The sequence below is a fragment of the Armigeres subalbatus genome, chromosome 2 (genome assembly GCF_024139115.2).
Source record: "Armigeres subalbatus isolate Guangzhou_Male chromosome 2, GZ_Asu_2, whole genome shotgun sequence".
Taxonomy (NCBI): Eukaryota; Metazoa; Arthropoda; class Insecta; order Diptera; family Culicidae; genus Armigeres; species Armigeres subalbatus.
In genome coordinates, this window is record NC_085140.1 from 378885987 (window position 1) to 378904887 (window position 18901).

Sequence of the window (18901 nt, forward strand, 5' to 3'; positions counted from 1 at the left end):
TGCTGCGATTCCAATAAGGGTAGCATGTCAGTTTTTGACGATTTTGATTTTCTTTCAGAAATAGCCTTAAAATGACCTCATCTTTCAGAAGACATAATAAAATAATTGACTTTGTTCTAGACATTTGAAAATCAAAACCCACTTGTGTTGTCCTATCCAGTTAGTTTTTCGCAGTCCAGATATCGCTACACTTTGGCACAAAAAATAAAAATAGTTATGATCTTTTTAATGGTTCCATAGCAATGTATACAGATAAAGATTTTTTTATGCCACACTTTCACAAACGTTGCAGGTTTTATCATTTTTTTTAGAATTTTTGCATTTCTCCATGTAAAATGAGTTTGAAAAATTTAACGGCATATTACTCAAGTTAAAGAAAATTTACATGGGACGCTTATGCGAACAAAGGCAACATACGTGTTGTAAAAAATAGGTGAGTGTGTTCTAATTTGCATCATGCTGGGAAAACACTTTGCCATGACGGTCTCAGACTATAATAAAGTTATTGTCCATGTGCTTGATTGCATGACGATAAATATACCAGGCTTTAGTAACATTAAATTCCGATCTTTGTTCTGGCGCATTTTATGATAAACGTCCCTTATGCTTAACGTCCTTGTGTCTAACACGATATATATGAAAAATACATTCGATTTTCTTTTTCTACATGCATTAATACATCCGATTTTTCATACGGCACTTCTATTCATTGCACTTGTAAATATTGTAGAGAAAGTGGTTCGGTTGTGGGCAAACCACGTATCTTTTAATAGGAAGCAGATGCTGTCCTTCTGAAAACTGTTCCAATCTCAGCTTTCGTGAATATACGCCAGCATCTGCTCTACTTTCGAAGAGGGAGTCGTCAGTGTAACAAACAGTGCTGTCCGACATCTTCTTCTTATTGGCATTACATCCCCACACTGGGACAGAGCCGCCTTGACCATACGTACCGTATTTAAGGGGACAGTCACGTTTTTTAAACATTAATGTGCTGTCCCGTCGTAATCTAAAAATTCTTCAATTTGTCCCGTTTTTCATCGATTCTTCCAAGATCTCAAAAATGGCATTAAAATTTGGCCAATTTTATTAGTGGATTGATTTTTTTAAATCTTGCGAAGTAGGGTAATTCTATTTGTTTCAAATCTGCTTTACCACATATTTTTTATTCGTTTGGTTCTTTTCGAAACATTAAGAATCATTCGAAGTCTTTCTGAATAATTCTGAATATTTCGAATTCATCCACTGTAAAAAAAACGATGACATGAAAAAATATTTACAAAATAATTTATAAATTTAGTTTATATAATTTATAACAAAAAAATATATATCAGCTGGACAAATTCGAGTTTAAGGCAGTTTCAGACCGAGTGAAAATTTCGTCGAATTTCGGTCCATACGTACTTTAAGGCTAGTTTACAGATCAGGAGCTTACACATGTGTGGGCCTATTTGGAAGTACATGAGAACAAAATCAATGGACAAGATTCCCGAGATGTGAGGCTACTTTTAGCGTCATTTAAATCAATTTCGATCAAAAAGGACTGTGAATTGATTTTGATTTTTATTCACATGCGCCAACCATGTTCATGGAAATAATAAAAATTATTTCTTATTAATGTTCTTCCTTGTTGAGATTCTTGTTTTTCTTATCCGCAGATTTCCCCACGGGAAATCAATAAACTCACCCTATTACTCTTTTCGAATTTGTCTTTTGACATTTTTCCTCATTATTTTTTTCTCTCTGATGCCCACACTGGCTTTAAAGGCTGGTTTACAGTTCGGAAAACGTGTCACGGGATTTGGTTCCCCATGCCTAAAGGGACGGGATTTAGTGGATTTGGGCTATGAAAACGAACCCCTTGAAAAATCAAACCCCAAGAACAAATCCCAATATGGTAGTACGATTCATCAGAACCATAGTACCGCATTGGGAAGACGCTGGCAGTCAAGGGAATGCATTTGCTCTACATAGCAATGGTGCGTCAACTTGACAAAGCTATATCAAATGGGGCATATATCACAATAGATCTAACACATGGTCGCAGTGATTGAAATACCCAATAAGGAAAAAAAAGGAACGGGATTTAGTGGATTTGGGCTATGAAAACGAACCCCTTGAAAAATACAAAATGCATTGTTATTTTCAATTTTTCAGAATTGGAAAAGTTTTTGATATTGGTCAGTAAAAAAATCCTTAGACCTTAGTGCATGTTTAAGAGTGGATTAAAATAAAATTTAAAAATTCCACTTTTTTTTTTTAAATATTGAGAAATGCGTAATTTTTTGTTGCTTCGTGTTTCCTCACACACTGTGCACAATGAGGAGATTTTAATACACACCACAGAGAGTGACGCTGATACTTATCGTGTAACAAAGCCAACACGGTGAGTTAGGACGAAGACGAAGAATGAGAGAATCATTCCGGTGATAGCTGGGCCAGCACTATTTATGCCACTTAGGGCCAATTTCTTCACCTTCGCTTAACTCTTAAGCGGTGCTTACCCATACGTTTAAACCTGGTTTAAGGCCTAAGCGGAGGTGAAGAAATCGGCCCTTAGGGTCGATTTCTTCACCTCCGCTTAGGGCTTAAACCAGGTTTAAGCGTATGGGTAAGCACCGCTTAAGAGTTAAGCGGAGGTGAAGAAATTGGCCCTTAGTGCAATATTCTTGGAAACGATTTCGTTTTCTATGAAGCTCGCTAAAATTTTTTGGAACACAAACATACTTCGCTTTTGAAAATTTAATCATCATACAATGTTCTGTGAAATTGTTCTGTAGCATACCAACTGCCGTTTTTGCAATTCTGAGGTCAATCGAGCAATCAGAACCAATCTCCAGATCGAATGAGTGACGGAGGTGTATTTTCCTATACATTTTGGCTGAAATCCCCATGTAAACTTCAAATCAAATGCGCCAGCTTATGCAACAAGCGATTGAGCTGAAATTTTCAGAGATTGATTTTCTCACCCAAAGACACAATTCTGGGGGGTGCCCCGTGGAATTCGACAATTTTTTTTTCTCCCCATACTAATCTGGGCCAGTCTAGTGCGCATGGATTGCAATAGAAATTGTTTGACTAAGTTTATCGCTCATTCGTCCTAGAAGTAACATAAAAAAAAATAGCGAATAATACAATTAATTTCCAATGATGCTGTGATTGCTTCAAAACGCTGTGTCTGTGTCAACTTGTCTTCTCCATGTTACTAAATGTGGATAACTGTGTAATCTAAGATTCAAGAATCTTCTTCGAATTATCTATAAATGAAATTCGATATGAGTATATTTCTGAAAGTTTTCAAGCATTTCCATGATTACTTAATGCATAAAGATCTCGATCTTTTTGAAACTTGAAATTTTTGAAACTCTTCAGATGTGGAATAAATTCTACGAAATTTTGTCATAATCAATATAAGTATTCATGCAATTCCAAAATGTATGCTATGTGCTGAAATAGTTAAGTACCGATGAACACAAATTTGGAATCCTAAAGTGTTTTTTATGAGTCATAAATTCCATGAGTCATAAATCAAATTCCAGAATAACATAGGGTTTTTGTAGTTACTGACGTTAGGAAGAGGCTTTATTGTGGTTTTCTGAATAGGTGAGAGATTTCTCTGCAAAAATCAAAGAGACTTGAGAAGCAACCAAATCGATCTGAATTGTGCTGCAAAAGAAATGTTTTCTGATTGAAATGATGACTGGTTTCTAAATCTAATTTTTTTATCCTAAAAAACAAATTCTAACTAAAGCAGGCACAAAAGAGTTTTCCGATGATCCTTATGAAATCGCCAAAAAATCAAATGGAACAAGATCTTTTGAGGATTATAAAAATATTTCTTTAATGCAATCCCTGCTATGAGTGCGAAGGTTGCCTAAGTTTTGTCCTAATACTTTCAATGGATGCGTTGTTGATTTTTCTGTCATTGTAACAAAGATTCTTAAGTTTTATAAATTTATATCTTTCTGTGCCAGAATTATATAGCGAGATCAAAAAGCTTCATAGGAATTTGATCAACTGTTTTGCGGCATACCTTGCGATTAACTCGAAGATTTTCGAAAGAATGGTCGTTCGAAATTTCATTGACCGGATTTGTGTACATGTGCTCATTTTGAAGTAGTTGCTTCAGTCTTTTTTGAAGCGGATGGTAGTTTAATAGAACAGAAATATTTATATCTTAATACAATTATGTTTTTATGTTTCTGCGACCAGGATACTAGTCAAACAAATGCAGAACAAATTTATTATTTTAAGCTAGCAACTGAATTGGAAGCGGCATTGATTTTAGCTTAAAAATCGAGAAAATGTTCCCGGGGGTCCAACTTAAATATTTCGATGCTTTGCTGAACAAATGGTCATAGATGTGATAACGCAACAAAAAATATGTTTATAGAATTCATAATCAAAATTAAGAAATATGTAGGAAATATGTAAATGAAATAAAAACTGACTAAGTTGGAATTACTTTTTAAAATTTTCTGGGGGGGGCCACAAGTAGGTCTGGAGGGGGCCAGCCCCCCCCCCCGGCCCCCTTATTTACGCCAATGATTAAAGATTGTGAGATCGCTTGGAGCAAGGACAGTTTTGTCCAGACATTGATCTGCAATTTATCCCGCCATTTGATCTTCTGATCAACGATACTGATCGAATGATGGGATATCGATTTTAGTTATCTATCTGCTCAGCAAACAAACTGCAATGTTCGTCATGGAGAAACATTTTTTCACTGCTTTTGTAGTAGCAATGTCTTCGCAACACCATGGTCACCCGGTTCATCATCAAACGCTCAAAAGATGATATCTTTTCAGAGTGCTCTTTGATTAAGGATAATATCTCTGCCTTACATACAATGTACATTGTACATACTTTGAAGATAACCTAATGTATACTGAATTGTCTTCACTTCACCTTTTTCCACCTCACAAGACATCCATAAGCCAATATTGGACGTACAACTATGGGAATATAATATTCAACAGATAATCAGATGAAGGCCGGCCACTTCGTAGAAAACCAAGAACACGCTGGGCTGGACTACAACGCTACAAAGATGGTGTCCGTTGCCGATTCGGCAGGCACAAGCGGGCGGGGTGAGCTGACCAGGTACAGAACGACTTGGCAGGCCTGGGCGCAATCGATTATTAAGACATGTGACTTCGAACCGTGTATTGTGGAGTCAAATTGTTGATTCAGTTATCTGATTAGATGTATGCTAAATAAATGAAAAATGACGTTACAAGACACTGAGGGCGATCTTATTGTTAAGGCTTCAAAGCGTATCTGTAGAGTTATAATTAAGTGGTGGGATGGTCTCGTCCTATGACAGATGAATATTTATTGATAGAATTGGATTTCTGATGAAAAAGAGGATTGTCTATTATCAAGCAGACTTGGCTGGGATTAGTTAGATCAACATCATAAGAGGATAATCGACAAATTAGGTGGGGATTCAAATAAAACATTATTTATTCTCAAACAATTGTTATGCTTATGACTAAAATTGATCATATTAAAACCAGCACGTAATGTCTTAGGTGAAAATCATTCAAAGTTAATTATTAGGAGCAAACAAATTTTCTACCTAATAAGACTATCGATCTCAATTTAACTAAAGAAGATTTGTACAAACGCAGATTCTAATGCCGTGCAATGATGGAATATTAATAGCTAGTTTCGAGGGATGGCAATTGATATAATGGAAGTGAGATACAGTAACTGCTGCAACAACATGAAACATAGGAACAAACATGATGAAAATTCCTTTTTAGAAAGTACCTCATACGTATTTTATGCTACGACGGCCAGTATCACCCCTTTATATATAAATTAACTTAGTAGTGTTTAGCTTTAGGAGCGTAATTGTCTTGTCTATAATTGTAAAAGCTAAACACCTGTGATGCGCATTACTTCAATGCGGATCAATGCTGTTACATAACATTTTTATACTATTACATAACACAATCAGTTACACAATATTGGAAACACAAAAATCGTTAGTTCGTTAGAAATATACATTCATTCTATTTTCCATGTGACCAAAAAGAAGAAAAAAATATGTTGACAATACGATGCAACTGCAAAACATAAATTACAAAACATAATATACAATAACAACATATATCTAATGCACTACAGTCTTTATTTGTTGATTTGTGTTCTAAGGAAACTTTCCTTCGTTACCTAGGGACACGGCAGGTATTTCTGACCATCGTCGTAGGGGCTAAAACCAACAAAAGCAACGTCCACTGTAGGCTATAGTTTATAGGAGAACGTTTGAGTTGATGCTGAGTTTAGCAAAAAAGTGTCTCTATTATTGGTTTTCGAGACTATGATGATAAGACAAAAATGCCTGCCTTAACCCTACATATACAGCAGTTGGAAAGTTTCATCCAAAGACCTACAATTATTATAAACCTAATAGTGAAAATGATCGTGATGAGTAGTGCTTTGCTGAACCTATTCTCAGAATCAAGACAGTCATTTTTGACTGGGTTTTCCGTATCCTATCAATTAGAAGTGCAAAAGCGAACTTTACCTCTCCTCCGGGCAGGCCGACGGTTACCAATTCTCCCTTGGTGGCCTTGATTTCACCTTGTAAGTAGCCTTCCGCTTCATCCGGAACCCAGCAGGCCTTCTTCGCATCGTAAGGCTTGCTCTGATCAGCCCGCTTCATTTCCTCCGAAATGTACAGCCATTCCGATGGATCGGGATCGTCGCCAACTTGCACTGCTGGCTTAGGCATCTTGAGCTGGTTCGAGGTTAGATGGGGGCTTTGAGAGGGCGACTAGGATGCGTAGAAGGATGAATTAGCTCGTAGATGCCTACCTGGAAGGAAAAAGGTGAACGATAGGTTAAAGACTTTGAATACTGCGGCGAGCTTTGTAAAATTTTCAAGTAGACAAAGGCAAAGATCGCGGGAAAAGTAGACGGTCGAACATTAAAAAAAATGTGAAATTATTTCGAAAACTATCATAGCATTGTTTGGTCTACTCAGCTCCATTGTATACAAAGGGTATTGTAAGGCCAAAGACACGAAGCAACTCATAAGCAGGATCAGAAGCAGCTTTCCGAAAATCGATCATGTCATGTTTTACCATCAAGTCTAAGCTGCGCCGCACGGCGAACCACGGACCATATGCCAATATTCATTAGTCAAAGTTTGAAGACTAAGGACAACTCTTTGTATATCATATATCAGATTGAACTGTATTTCTTTGTATTTTTTATCCCAAGCCATTATTTTTGTTCCAATTTTTTAGTTGGCATCCGTTATTTTTTAGTATAAATCCTCTAGACAAATGATCATTATGTAGTGACTTTTTTTTTAATTGACATCCGTACTAAATTTATAGGACGGTTTGTGTGCTTGGACATTTCTAAAGATTTTTACACTGGCCATGCAAAATTTGAATAACTTCTTCTAACATTGACCAGACCAAATGCTATCATTTTTTCACAGCACATAGCCTTAAATGTACAAAGCGTACTAATTGAAATGTCAATGTCCAAAATACTTCACAATTTCAGGATACATATTTAGATTTAAATCTAAATAAATATAAATATAAATTTGTAATCTCAATATGGATCTCAACACTTGATCCCTTATTAGTAACTCATACAAACATTTGGCGAAAAAAAATGTGTTCAGGTGTTTTTTTTTAGATTTGACTAATTTGATGAAAAGTTGTCTCGAAAAATATTTCTTGATTAGATATCATAGAAAAAGGATCAATTATCCCAAATTCTAAGAATGCTTGAACTGTCGAATTCCTTAACAAAACTCATTCATGAATATGCTCAGCAAATCTGAAAGTCTTCAAAAAAATTAAAAAAATCAAAGACTGCTATCAAAGCAAGTCCGAAAAAGAGGGATCAATTAACCCCCCCCCCCCTATATTTGCGTGTGCTGTTTTATTTGGCAATGCAATAATAGTAAGGGTTTGGCAGTTGCACATTTGTTCCGGTTAATGATTGAATTTAAATCATGTTAATTGCCTATTATTCGGTAACTCGGCAGTACGAAAATCTTTTTTTTTGATAAATATCTTGGCTGTGTTACGAAATGGACAAATTGATATGAAATTTGCGAAAAAGATCCACGTGTCTTGGAGGGATTCGATCCTTCAACCTCCTACTCCTCGTTAAATCATGTGTGTGGATCTAAATTGTGTTCATACGTGGTGTAATACGCAGTACACATAATTTGTTAGGGTTGCTAACAATAATCGCACTCTTGCCAGTGCCGTATTTTAACCTATCTATTTTAATGCGATTTTCACATTTCTAGACCACGCCCTGTCTGTCAGGCCCTTTTCAAATGTTGGTCTAGATTTGTTCTACAAAGCTGGAATGGAAACCTTTCGCTTGGTATTAACACTCACTTACTCACGTATATTTATATTTAAATTTCGATTTTAAGAACGGCTACGCAGTCTTAAAGGATTGAAACAAGTTGTTAATTTATCTGACGTTTCGATATGGAAATGGTGTCTTCATCAGGGGAAAATACTGTGTTTGTTCCTAGTCTATTGTTTAATCCAACGTTAACTGTCTGGTATGGATTGTTCTGGTACATGACATCGAGAACACACAATTTCCAAATTCCAACATAATTCAATCCTTTGAAGCTGCGTAGCCGTTTTTTAAATCGAAATCAAATCAGACGATGGGTTCAAAAGTTATACACAAATACTATTTTATTTCAAATAATAAACGAGGAACGCATTATTACCGCTTGGTGGATTGATCAGAGTTGGCTGTGTCTGAAAAAAAAAACTAAAGATTTCCGCTAAAGTGTCCCATTTTCCAGACCCATATTTTATTCATTTTTGTTACATATCTCGCACTTAGTTTCATAGGGGCGTAACTGTATTGATCGATTTCTCTTAATCGATTTTATATTTTGTTAATAACTCAATTGTTTCAAAAGCTACAACCGTAATTATTAATTCTGGTGCAAGATACAATCATCCTTTATCACATCAAACTATTAAATCATCGACAAACTAACGAAATTTGGTACAATAATAAAAAGAAAACATCGACGAAAAGAAATCGATCAATACAGTTACGCCCCTATGAAACTAAGCGCGAGATATGTTTGTTTATCCATAAACCTTGATTGTAGGAAAAGTGTGCAGAAAATCTGAGACTCAAACCCTTCTGGTAATAATAATGGCATACCAGCAATTTGTTCAGGCGCTGCGACGAAGAAGGCCATAAATCGCACACGTGTGATAAAATATCACACAACTATCAACCATGCCATGATGGGTGGGCTTGCTTGCCCATAGAGTGAAAATACGGGGAAGCCGTGCAAAACAAGAGGAGTACTGGCACTTTCCGAACGATGACCAACGAGGCTGAAGACAATAATTGAGCTGCTATTGCCGCACCACGGCTTTAATCACTGGCCGCTAGCAGCGAGGGCAGAAGCAGCCGATGTTGAGGTGGCGATAGTAACGTTAGAAAAGCTACTGGAGTTGGCGAAGTAACTCGAATCTACTCCCTGTCTGCACAGACTGAACACTTAAACTTAACATCTAGCATAAGTGTTGACAGACGGGTGGCGTTCGTGGCTGCTGGAGGGAAGAGTAACTGTGGCGGAACTTGCGGGGATTGCCACCAAAGCGGCCATTGCTGAGGCTCCCGAGATGTTCAGATCTGTCATGCAGAGATGCCTGGACGAGGGAGTCTTCTATGAAGCATGGAAAAGGCAGAGCTTGGTCCTATTGCCAAAGGCGGGAAAACCACCGGGGGATCCGTCGGCATATAGACCAATATGCCTGCTTGATACGGCGGGGAAGGTGCTCGAGAAGATCATCCTCAACAGGTTGTTGATACGCACGGAGGGTGCGGATGGTCTATCGAGTAACAAGTTTGGCTTCCGAAAGGGTAAGTCGACCGTAGACGCTATCTTGTCGGTTACCAAATCCGCGGCGATAGCTATCCAGCGTAAGAGGAGGGGAGTTCGCTATTGTGCAGTAGTGACTCTCGACGTGAGGAATGCTTTCAATAGTGCCAGTTGGGCAGCTGTTGCAGATGCGCTCCTCCGTCTTGGAATTCTCGAGTAGCTGTACAAGATTCTCGGAAGCTACTTCCAGAATCGAGTACTGGTATACGACACGGAGGCGGGTCGGAAGTGCGTTGACATAACCTCAGGGGTTCCGCAAAATTCTGGGTCCGGTGTTATGGAACGTCATGTACGACGGTGTCTTGAGGTTGAAGTTCCCGGTGGGCGTGGTAATCGTCGGCTTCGCTGACGATATTACGCTGGAGGTCTACGGCGAATCGATCGAAGAGGTGGAGTTGACTGCAGCCCACTCGATCGCAATTGTGGAGGAGTGGATGTGTTCCAGAAAGTTAGAACAGGCTCACCACAAGACTGAGGTGGTTGTTATTAACAACCGATAGTCGGAGCAACAAGCGGTGATAAGGGCAGGCAACTGCGCGGTCACCTCTGAACGCTCCATCAAACTCTTGGGGGTAATGATCGACGATAAGCTCACCTTTGGTAGCCACGTCAATTACGCCTGCAAGCGTGCCTCCACAGCTATAGTGGCATTGTCCTGGATGATGTCCAATAGCTCTGCGGTTTATGCCAGCAAGCGCAAGCTTCTGGCTAGTGTCGCTCTGTCTATACTGAGGTATGGGGGGCCAGCTTGGGGCACGGCCCTGCGTATCAACTGCTACAGAACGAAGTTAGAAAGTACGTATAGGCTCATGTGCCTAAGAGTTGCGAGCGCGTACCGTACCGTGTCGCACGATGCACTTTGCGTCATCACCGGTATGATGCCTATTGACATCGTTATCGGTGAAGACATAGAGTGCTTCGAAATGCGCGGCACGAGAGGCATCCGTAGGACTGTCAGGTTGGCCTCAATGGTCAAATGGCAGCGTGCGTGGGACAGTTCCACTAAGGGTAGATGGACACATAGGTTGATACCGGAGATAGGTACGTGGGTCAGGAGGCGCCATGGGGAAATCACTTTCCACCTGACCCAGGTCCTTACAGGCCATGGTTGCTTCAGACAGTACCTACACCGGTTTGGACACTCGGCCTCGCCCGAGTGACACCAGAGCCGTAGCGCGGATCTCCGGCGCCCTTGGCGTAATCTAATTTGGGCGCCCCTCTCTTACGAAGTTAAAAATATGCTTTTAAACTACATTTTGAATCTCACCTAAAAGAAAGATTGAAAAGTTTAGTGAATTGAAGATGCTTTAAAAAGCTAGCAGTTTTCGGCACTATGCACAGTGGCGGGCCCTCATACTAATCCCGGACAAAACCTGAGATTGCGTTCAAAACTTCACCACAGAGTAATTTTGAAACGTTGAATTCATTTTGAGGTTAAGATGGTTATCCGACACACTTTATGTTTTCCATGGGCTTCCGCAAGCCAGGCCCTAGGATCTAGAACAAAGACAGCGTCCTCATTTTAGCATTGCACCAGTCAATTTCCCACTTTGGCGCAATTCACCACACTAAACACCGTAAAATAGACAAAAAAAAAAGATTTTAATACATAATACCAGATGTTTTCGAATCTTTCCCAAAAAAGTTTACCAAATTTCATTTTCCCATACATATTTGTTCGGGAGACACTTTACGGAATGAACTTCAACAAAACACCAAAAATTTAGCCAGTGGAGATATATCAGCTTCCACACTGATATTCTTCCCTCCCCCTTCATACGGGAGCTTGGCAGAAGGAAGGTCGTGTGATATGTGCCATCACAAATATTGCCCTCAGCTCGCTTTCAAATCGACTTCTATAAAAACATTCTTCATGCCTGCCGTATCCTAACGGAACTATCAATTCTATACTTTCGCCTCTAATTCTATCATGAACATGTACGTCCAAGTTTGGAAGATGATATTAGCATTTCCATGTCATTACCAAAAATTAAATTTACAAGCTACAATCAAAAAATATTTGAACTAGCTCATTCAATATATATGTATAATAAAAAAATATAGGCTTCACGAAAATCACGAAAAAAAAATTTGAGGTTTTTTCCGGCTTTCCGTCACTGTGCTACGACCCGATTTTTTTAAATTTTGCGGACTTTTTTTAATTTTGCAGAGTCATGGGTATTTCTTGATCTTTGTGTAGAATCTGTAACAACATCCAGATTATTAAAATTGCTGAAAGTTCTTTACTAATGATTCTTTTCAGCACATACTGTCCATAACGGCTGTTTCTTGTACCTAATAAGGCATTTTATGAGACAGATCGAAACAGCTGTTTTTCTCGTGTTTATCGACTTTGACAATTAGTGGGAGCCCGTTTGTTTGGTAATTTCGGGCATAACATTTCGATGGGTCCCATCATCAATTCTACCTATTTTACTTTTCGGCTACCAGGGCTTTAGAACAAAGTTTTTCATATGATTCTTAAAACGTGTCGTTAGTTTATTCATACCATTGCATTCTAAGCATGAAAAGCTGAAGAAAACACGAATGAAAAGTAAAACGTTTTAAACATTATTTTGTGTTCGGACCTAACGGAATGTTCACGCAGAATCATATCAAAACAAAACATCAAAAGTAAATAATCGGGCCACCGCGAAACGTCTCATAAAATACCTTATTGAAGGAACTGACGTATTTACGAAGAAGAGGATTTGAAAATCGTGAAAAAATCATATACAAATTTCTGATGGTTTCGTCAGGAAATCTAACTCTCAAATGGGTGATCAATGGTCGAAATCGCTATCGGAACTATTCCTATCAGGGGTCGTACTCTATTAACGTAAGCACTTATGGAGGGAGGGGGGAGGTTTGCCTCTTTCTTGCGCTCCATATAAATAAAAAAATATTTGTATGGGAAAAATCTAACATGGGGGTTGAAAAACCCAGACAAATCGCTTACGTAACTAGTGTACGCCCCCCCCCAAAAACAATAACGTTCTTCCAGTGGCTTGGAGAGACTGTTGTACTTCGTTGGGTCAATAAAATCTAAATTTGAAGTAGTCGGAACCGCAATCGGAAGCAAGAGGGCCACGTGATGGTAATCCGATGAATGCTTTGAAAGCACGTGCTGTTTGTATTGCGGGTACATTTTGCTAACCTACGAGAGCCTTGAGAAATAGCAGTAGAGTACCTACATTTTTCTCATTAAACTCCCCTTATAAGTTTCTAGTTTGCTGGAATCGGAAATACCGGCGGGTCAAACACGGCCAAAAGATCATTTTATATCTAAATGGAGGTTTTCTGAATAGGTCCTTCGAAATTAGGTTAACTTACCGGTGATAGTAATAGTTTTCAAAAATGGAAATAATCCGATTTTCAAATTACTTAATTATTTTTAAACTTTTTCTTGGCCCCTGAAATTGGTTCCAGAAGTCTAAAAGAAACCGAAAAACAGTCAAAACTAACGCCAAACTATTTGACATGTTGATTTGAGATAAAAGAAATATTTTTTGTGTGCCCTAGCCTGTCGACGTTAAATGTCGGACACTTAGATAATGTCCAATTGATTTTTTGCCTTTTATCAATTCGATATAAAGCTAAAACATGCTGAAAGCCTAAAGAGATTCGGCCGTCATGTAAATTTATCGTCTCAGTGGCTTGAATTTTTTTTTTAAATCGCATTGGAAGATGAGTGTCCGAGATTTAACGTGGACAGGTTTTTATTAGAGTATCCTCCTTAAAGACCTTTGGACTTTGTAGTCGGTTTGTTATTAATTAGCCATGTAACTAACCTAAATCTGTATAAGAATTGGGCATATGCGAATTTGCTTGATAATTATACAAATATTGTAGGAAACCTAAATATTTTGCCAGCTCTTTTTAGAAAACCTGAAAGCTTAAAACCTGAAAGCTTAAAACCTTATTATACATACAGTTGTTGTAGGATATCCTCAGTTATGAGGTTGAGGGATATCCGATACGATTCACGATCAACTAAATTTGCTAAACGATAACTTGGGCAGAAAAATGAGTAATTTGTTGTTGGAGTTTGGTGTGATTGGGTCAAACCCCGACCAAATGGTGCGATTGTTGAGCACCATCGATTTTTCAAACCTTGTTCAAGAGCTTTGCTGATAAACTGAACTTCTAGAACAGATGGCCTGGGTTCTGCCAAATCGCACCATGCGCCATCAAAAAATACTAATTTTTCTGCCGAAGCTCTCACTTAGCAAATTTAGTATTGGAAATCGTGTGGATGGATTGATATGAAATGGTTTTCGTTTTATTTTTACAATTATAGTCAGTCTATAAGTCGCTTGACCAGATAGCGACCTGAAAAGAAGTGATTTTTCGGAATTTTCTTAAAATAAACTTTAAATATATGACAGAAATGGCATACATGTGTATATTCTGTTGTTTTCTGACTACAAAGAATAATGTTTCAGCCTACATTGGGCAACTCCGACAGCAACCTGCTGATTGGCGGACATCATAGAAGCCGCAACGTAAGAGCTACAACAAAATTGATAAGTTTCTTAAAATCGTACGGTTTTGTCCTTCTTGTACTAAGTATTGCCTTTCTCGTATACTAAGTATACGGAAAGTCTATAGGACCGCTCCGAGCCAAAGTATTATCTTCAGCTCGACGAATTGAGGTGATGTCTGTATGTGTGTATGTATGTAAGTGTGTGCGTACAAAAATATGAGTCACACTTTTTGGTACTTAGCCTCATCATCAACAAGTTGCATTAGACGCAGAATCTAGTCCTATAATTTGCTATTGAAAACTAAACCGATCGGCCTTTGCGATTCAGAGCTATTTATAAAACATTGTTTTTTTGACAAGGAAAATGAAAAATGTCCATAAAAGTTTGCACCAAAGAGCCATTTTTTAAGATAAAGAAAAACGATGACAGAAAATGAGTAGAATTTTAAATTCGAATCGGATGAATCGTTTTGAGTTATTAGGTCCACCAACTTTGAAAACATGATTTCGATAGAATCGCGTTTCTCTTGAAACGCTGCAACATTGCTTCGTTTTTCGGCTTATAATTTCTGAACGGAGTGTCTCATGAATTTTTTAAAATATATTTTCAAGCCCAAAAAAAATACATTTTTTCTGAAATTTGCAGGGTGTACTACCATGTGTAGTATTAATCCTTTAAAGTGTTTTGCATATGTATGAACGTATGTTAATGATGAACTCGTAAAATTGGGGACATCTATTCGTTGAAGTGTGCACAGTGACTAGAATAGTGTTTCAGCTTTTATTTTGCGGTTTAGCACATCGAAATACATACGTATATGTTTTAAAGGAAAATCAACTGACCGTTTGTGGATAGAGTGCAGTATGGCAGACATTTGGCGCTACTTCAAAAAACTACCATCGGATGCTGAAAAAGCGGAATGCTTGCGATGCTCTCAAATCCTTAAATGCAAGGGATCATCTACCAGCGGTTTGTTGCGGCATCTCGAGATAAAACACAACATATCTTGCAAGCGTAAGGACCATGCGTTGCCTGAACAGCGGCCTGCTTCTACTGTATCAAAAGTTTCTGTCGTTCCAACAATGCTGGATTTTGTTAAACGTCGATCTATAAATGAGGAATTAGCACGCTTGGCCTCTAAAGACGGATTCACAATACAGGGCATTACCAAAAGTGAGTTCATACGGCAGGCATTTGCTTCTCGTGGAATGAAAATGCCAACTAGCAACACATCGGTGATGAAGCTGATTCACGATTTTTTCGATGAAGCTAAGGCTAAAACCGTACAGGACATAGCAAAACGATCGAAAGAAGGCCACTCTGTTAGTCTAACCCTGGACGAATGGACTAGTGTAAGCAATAAACGGTACATGAACATCAACATACATTTCGCTGATGGAGCAATGATCAATCTTGGGTTGATCCCGATTTCTGGATCGCTTCCGGCAGAGAAAATTGTAGCACTAGTGAAGAGTGCTGTAGAAGGTTTTGGACTGAAGCCGAATGATGTATTTGGAGCAACAACTGATGGCGCTGCAGTGATGATTAAGTTTGGTAAATCTTCTGGATATATGCACCAGCTGTGTTACAATCATGGACTGCATTTGGCAGTGTGTGATGTGCTGTACAAAAACGTTCCGAATGAATTGATACCTCAAGATGACGAGGAATCAGATGACGATTATGATGACAGTGATGAAGAATATGAGAACGAAGATAACGTAATCAGTGACGCTGGTAAGTTTGTAAAATTACATATCATATTATGAAGTTCATTATTAAGTTCATAACATTGTTCATTCTATCAGGCTTGTATAGAAGCAGTTTCTCGGTTACTTTGAAGCAGATCCGAAAAGTAATCCGAATTTTTCGTGCCAGTCCTGTGAAAAACGCTCTGCTGCAAGAAAAAATATCTAAAGTATTCGGAAAATCTTTGAAGCTGTTACTTGATGTCAGAACACGCTGGAACAGTACTGTTACTATGCTTGAGCGATTTTTGAAAGTATGGAAGTGCATTGACGAAACGCTTGAAGATCTTGGCCAAAAAGATTTTCATTTGACGAAGAAGGACGTTGAATCAATCCAAAATCTCATGAGTGCATTGCAACCGATAAAACTGTCGTCGGAGGCTCTTGGGCGTCGAGATGCTAACCTGTTAACAGCTGAGGGATCGCTGAGTTTTTTGTTCACGAAGTTAAAAGATCAGAATACTTGTATTGCTACTGAATTGTATGATGCGATCCTGAAGCGTATTGGTGAGAGGCGGAACAAAGAACTTGTATCTGTAATGAAATTCCTCAATAACAAGACCACAGTTACTTGTGCAGAGTTACCAGTTCTGACAAGATCGCAGATCTTTAAGTTCATCAAGGACATATTCCTGAAGGCGATAACGGGCATAACAGTGGATCTCTTCAGAGCACGGCCGATCTTACTCTTGAACAGGAGCTAGAATCTGCGATACAAGAATTCTCTGGTGCAAATGTCCCCGTAACTGATGCGTATGACGCTGCGAAGGTTTTGCAGAAGGAATTAACTCTTTTTGAACTAAACGGAAAACTTCCCCAGAGCCTTCAACAACTCTTTGATCATATGAGGACAATCAAGCCTACATCAACTGAGAGCGAGCGCATATTTTCATCCTCAGCAAATATTTGCTGTGAAAGTCGTTCAAGTCTGATTAATAAAAGCCTAAACGTTTTGTGTTTTTTGAAGTCATATTTCAAAACAATCGATGGAAAAATGTGAGTTTTGAAATGTATTTTCAATATTGATTTTGAATAAATTGCATATTTGACAAAAACCCGTTTTTTTAATTTCCCTAGATCCCGGGAATTCCCGGGAAACCTCTATTCAATTTCCCGTTTCCCGGAAAGTCGATTCCCGGGAAAATTGGAAGCCCTACACAGGAGTGAAATCAATATATCATAAGAAACCCATTTTTATCTGTAATCGATTGACATCATCGTACAATTCAGAAACAGTTTTAAATAGTTAAAATAGTAACATTTAAACAAGGTAAAAATGGATCATGGTTTGAACCAAAATGTATCGTGGTTTGAACTTGTAGATGCAGTCATGTTCTACTTTTGTCCGAATGCGTCTAGCTGGAGATATTCACACGTTTCGAGTTACTAATCGAATGCGAGAAGATGAATAGTGAAACAAATTTGCTGTTCTACAGGTTTCCTCTGCATTTCATGCATGTAATTAGTATTATATTTAGGAGCTGCTGCCAGTAGTTCAAACCATGAGACGAATCAAAGTTATGTAATTATTAAGTTTTTTTTAATGAAAATAAGCATAAATTTGTTTAACACAGGATGTTTTTAGAAAGATAATGAACTAAGCTTCCATTTAAACTAGAGTTCGCAGTTGTAACATGTCTCTATATTGAAATAAATGAACTTTGTTTTGACGGCTCATTTGATGACTGCCATTTGGTTCAAACCATGATTGGATACCCTAAATACATTTATTTTTTTCTACTTCGCAACAAAAGTTCTCATAAAAGCTTTATCAAAGACGCCAACTTCGTAATTTTGTTACTTTTGAATATTTATTACTTTTTATGCCAACAAGCTTTAAACATGTTTATCATATAAGCATACGAGCACATGGAGACGCATGGTAAATTGGTCCATCAACTTCCTGTGATTAAACTAAGCAACAATTAAAGGTTTCAAGACAAAATTTTCAAAACGACTTAGGGTAACGGTACCAATAGTGGAGGTATTAGTAGATCCACAAAAGAAAATATTTTTTTAAAATTGATAATTATGGGAAATTTACTGCTTTAATATCTTAGTCAATAGATAAACTAATAAAGTTGCTAACAAAAATGAGATAGATGTCATTTAACATCAACAATTACCAAATATTGCTTGCACCACTATGGGTACACTGTTCCTTTAGTGGCGGTAAAAAATAATTTTGGTTCCTATAGTGGTGCTATCCATTGATTTCTTATGAGACTCGCCACTATTGGTACAGTTGCACCATTATAGGTGCAAGGGAGTCAAATTTGTTAAGGAAAATCATTGTTTTCAATAGTTTTTCGAGCGAAATCTTAAGATAAGTTGCATTTAACATGATATTTAAACCACGACGCATCAGCTGAAACCATCGTAAAGTGTATAATTATGATAAATCTCATTAAATCCCCACTACCTCCACTATTGGTGCTACCTCCACTAAGGGTACGGTTACCCTATCTGCTTTTGATAACAAAGATTCAAACGACGATTTGATGAATCTGATAGCTCTCCCACGCAAACCAACACCATCAATAGGTAGGTGAAGGATTCCGCTACCTGTTGATGGTGTTGGTTTGCGTAGGTTTGCGTAGATTCGTCAAATCGTCGTTTGAATCTTTGTTTACAAAAGCAGATAAGTCGTTTTGAAAATTTTGTCTTGGTTTGTAATATTCTACATAATCAATGATAGAAGATTGCGTCATAACTACTACGATGAAAAATAAGCCTGAACAGGTCTGAGGTCA

At 38.0% G+C, this 18901-nt stretch overlaps 2 protein-coding genes across 2 annotated transcripts in view; one reads left to right on the forward strand and one right to left on the reverse strand.

Moving 5' to 3' along the window:
* Nucleotides 1–18901, reverse strand: part of LOC134213136 (myosin heavy chain, muscle-like) — a 68234-nt gene that overhangs the window by 47746 nt on the left and 1587 nt on the right. Inside the window, exon 2 of the mRNA XM_062691776.1 lies at nucleotides 6533–6822. Within this exon, the coding sequence (XP_062547760.1) occupies nucleotides 6533–6739 (207 nt within the window). The 5' untranslated portion in view covers nucleotides 6740–6822. The remainder of the gene's footprint in view (nucleotides 1–6532; nucleotides 6823–18901) is intronic.
* LOC134217293 (uncharacterized) lies at nucleotides 15409–18074 on the forward strand. The gene is made up of 2 exons (XM_062696051.1): nucleotides 15409–16137; nucleotides 16209–18074. The coding sequence occupies exons 1-2, from the start codon at nucleotides 15483–15485 to the stop codon at nucleotides 16850–16852; spliced, it is 1299 nt and encodes a 432-aa protein (XP_062552035.1). The 5' UTR covers nucleotides 15409–15482; the 3' UTR covers nucleotides 16853–18074.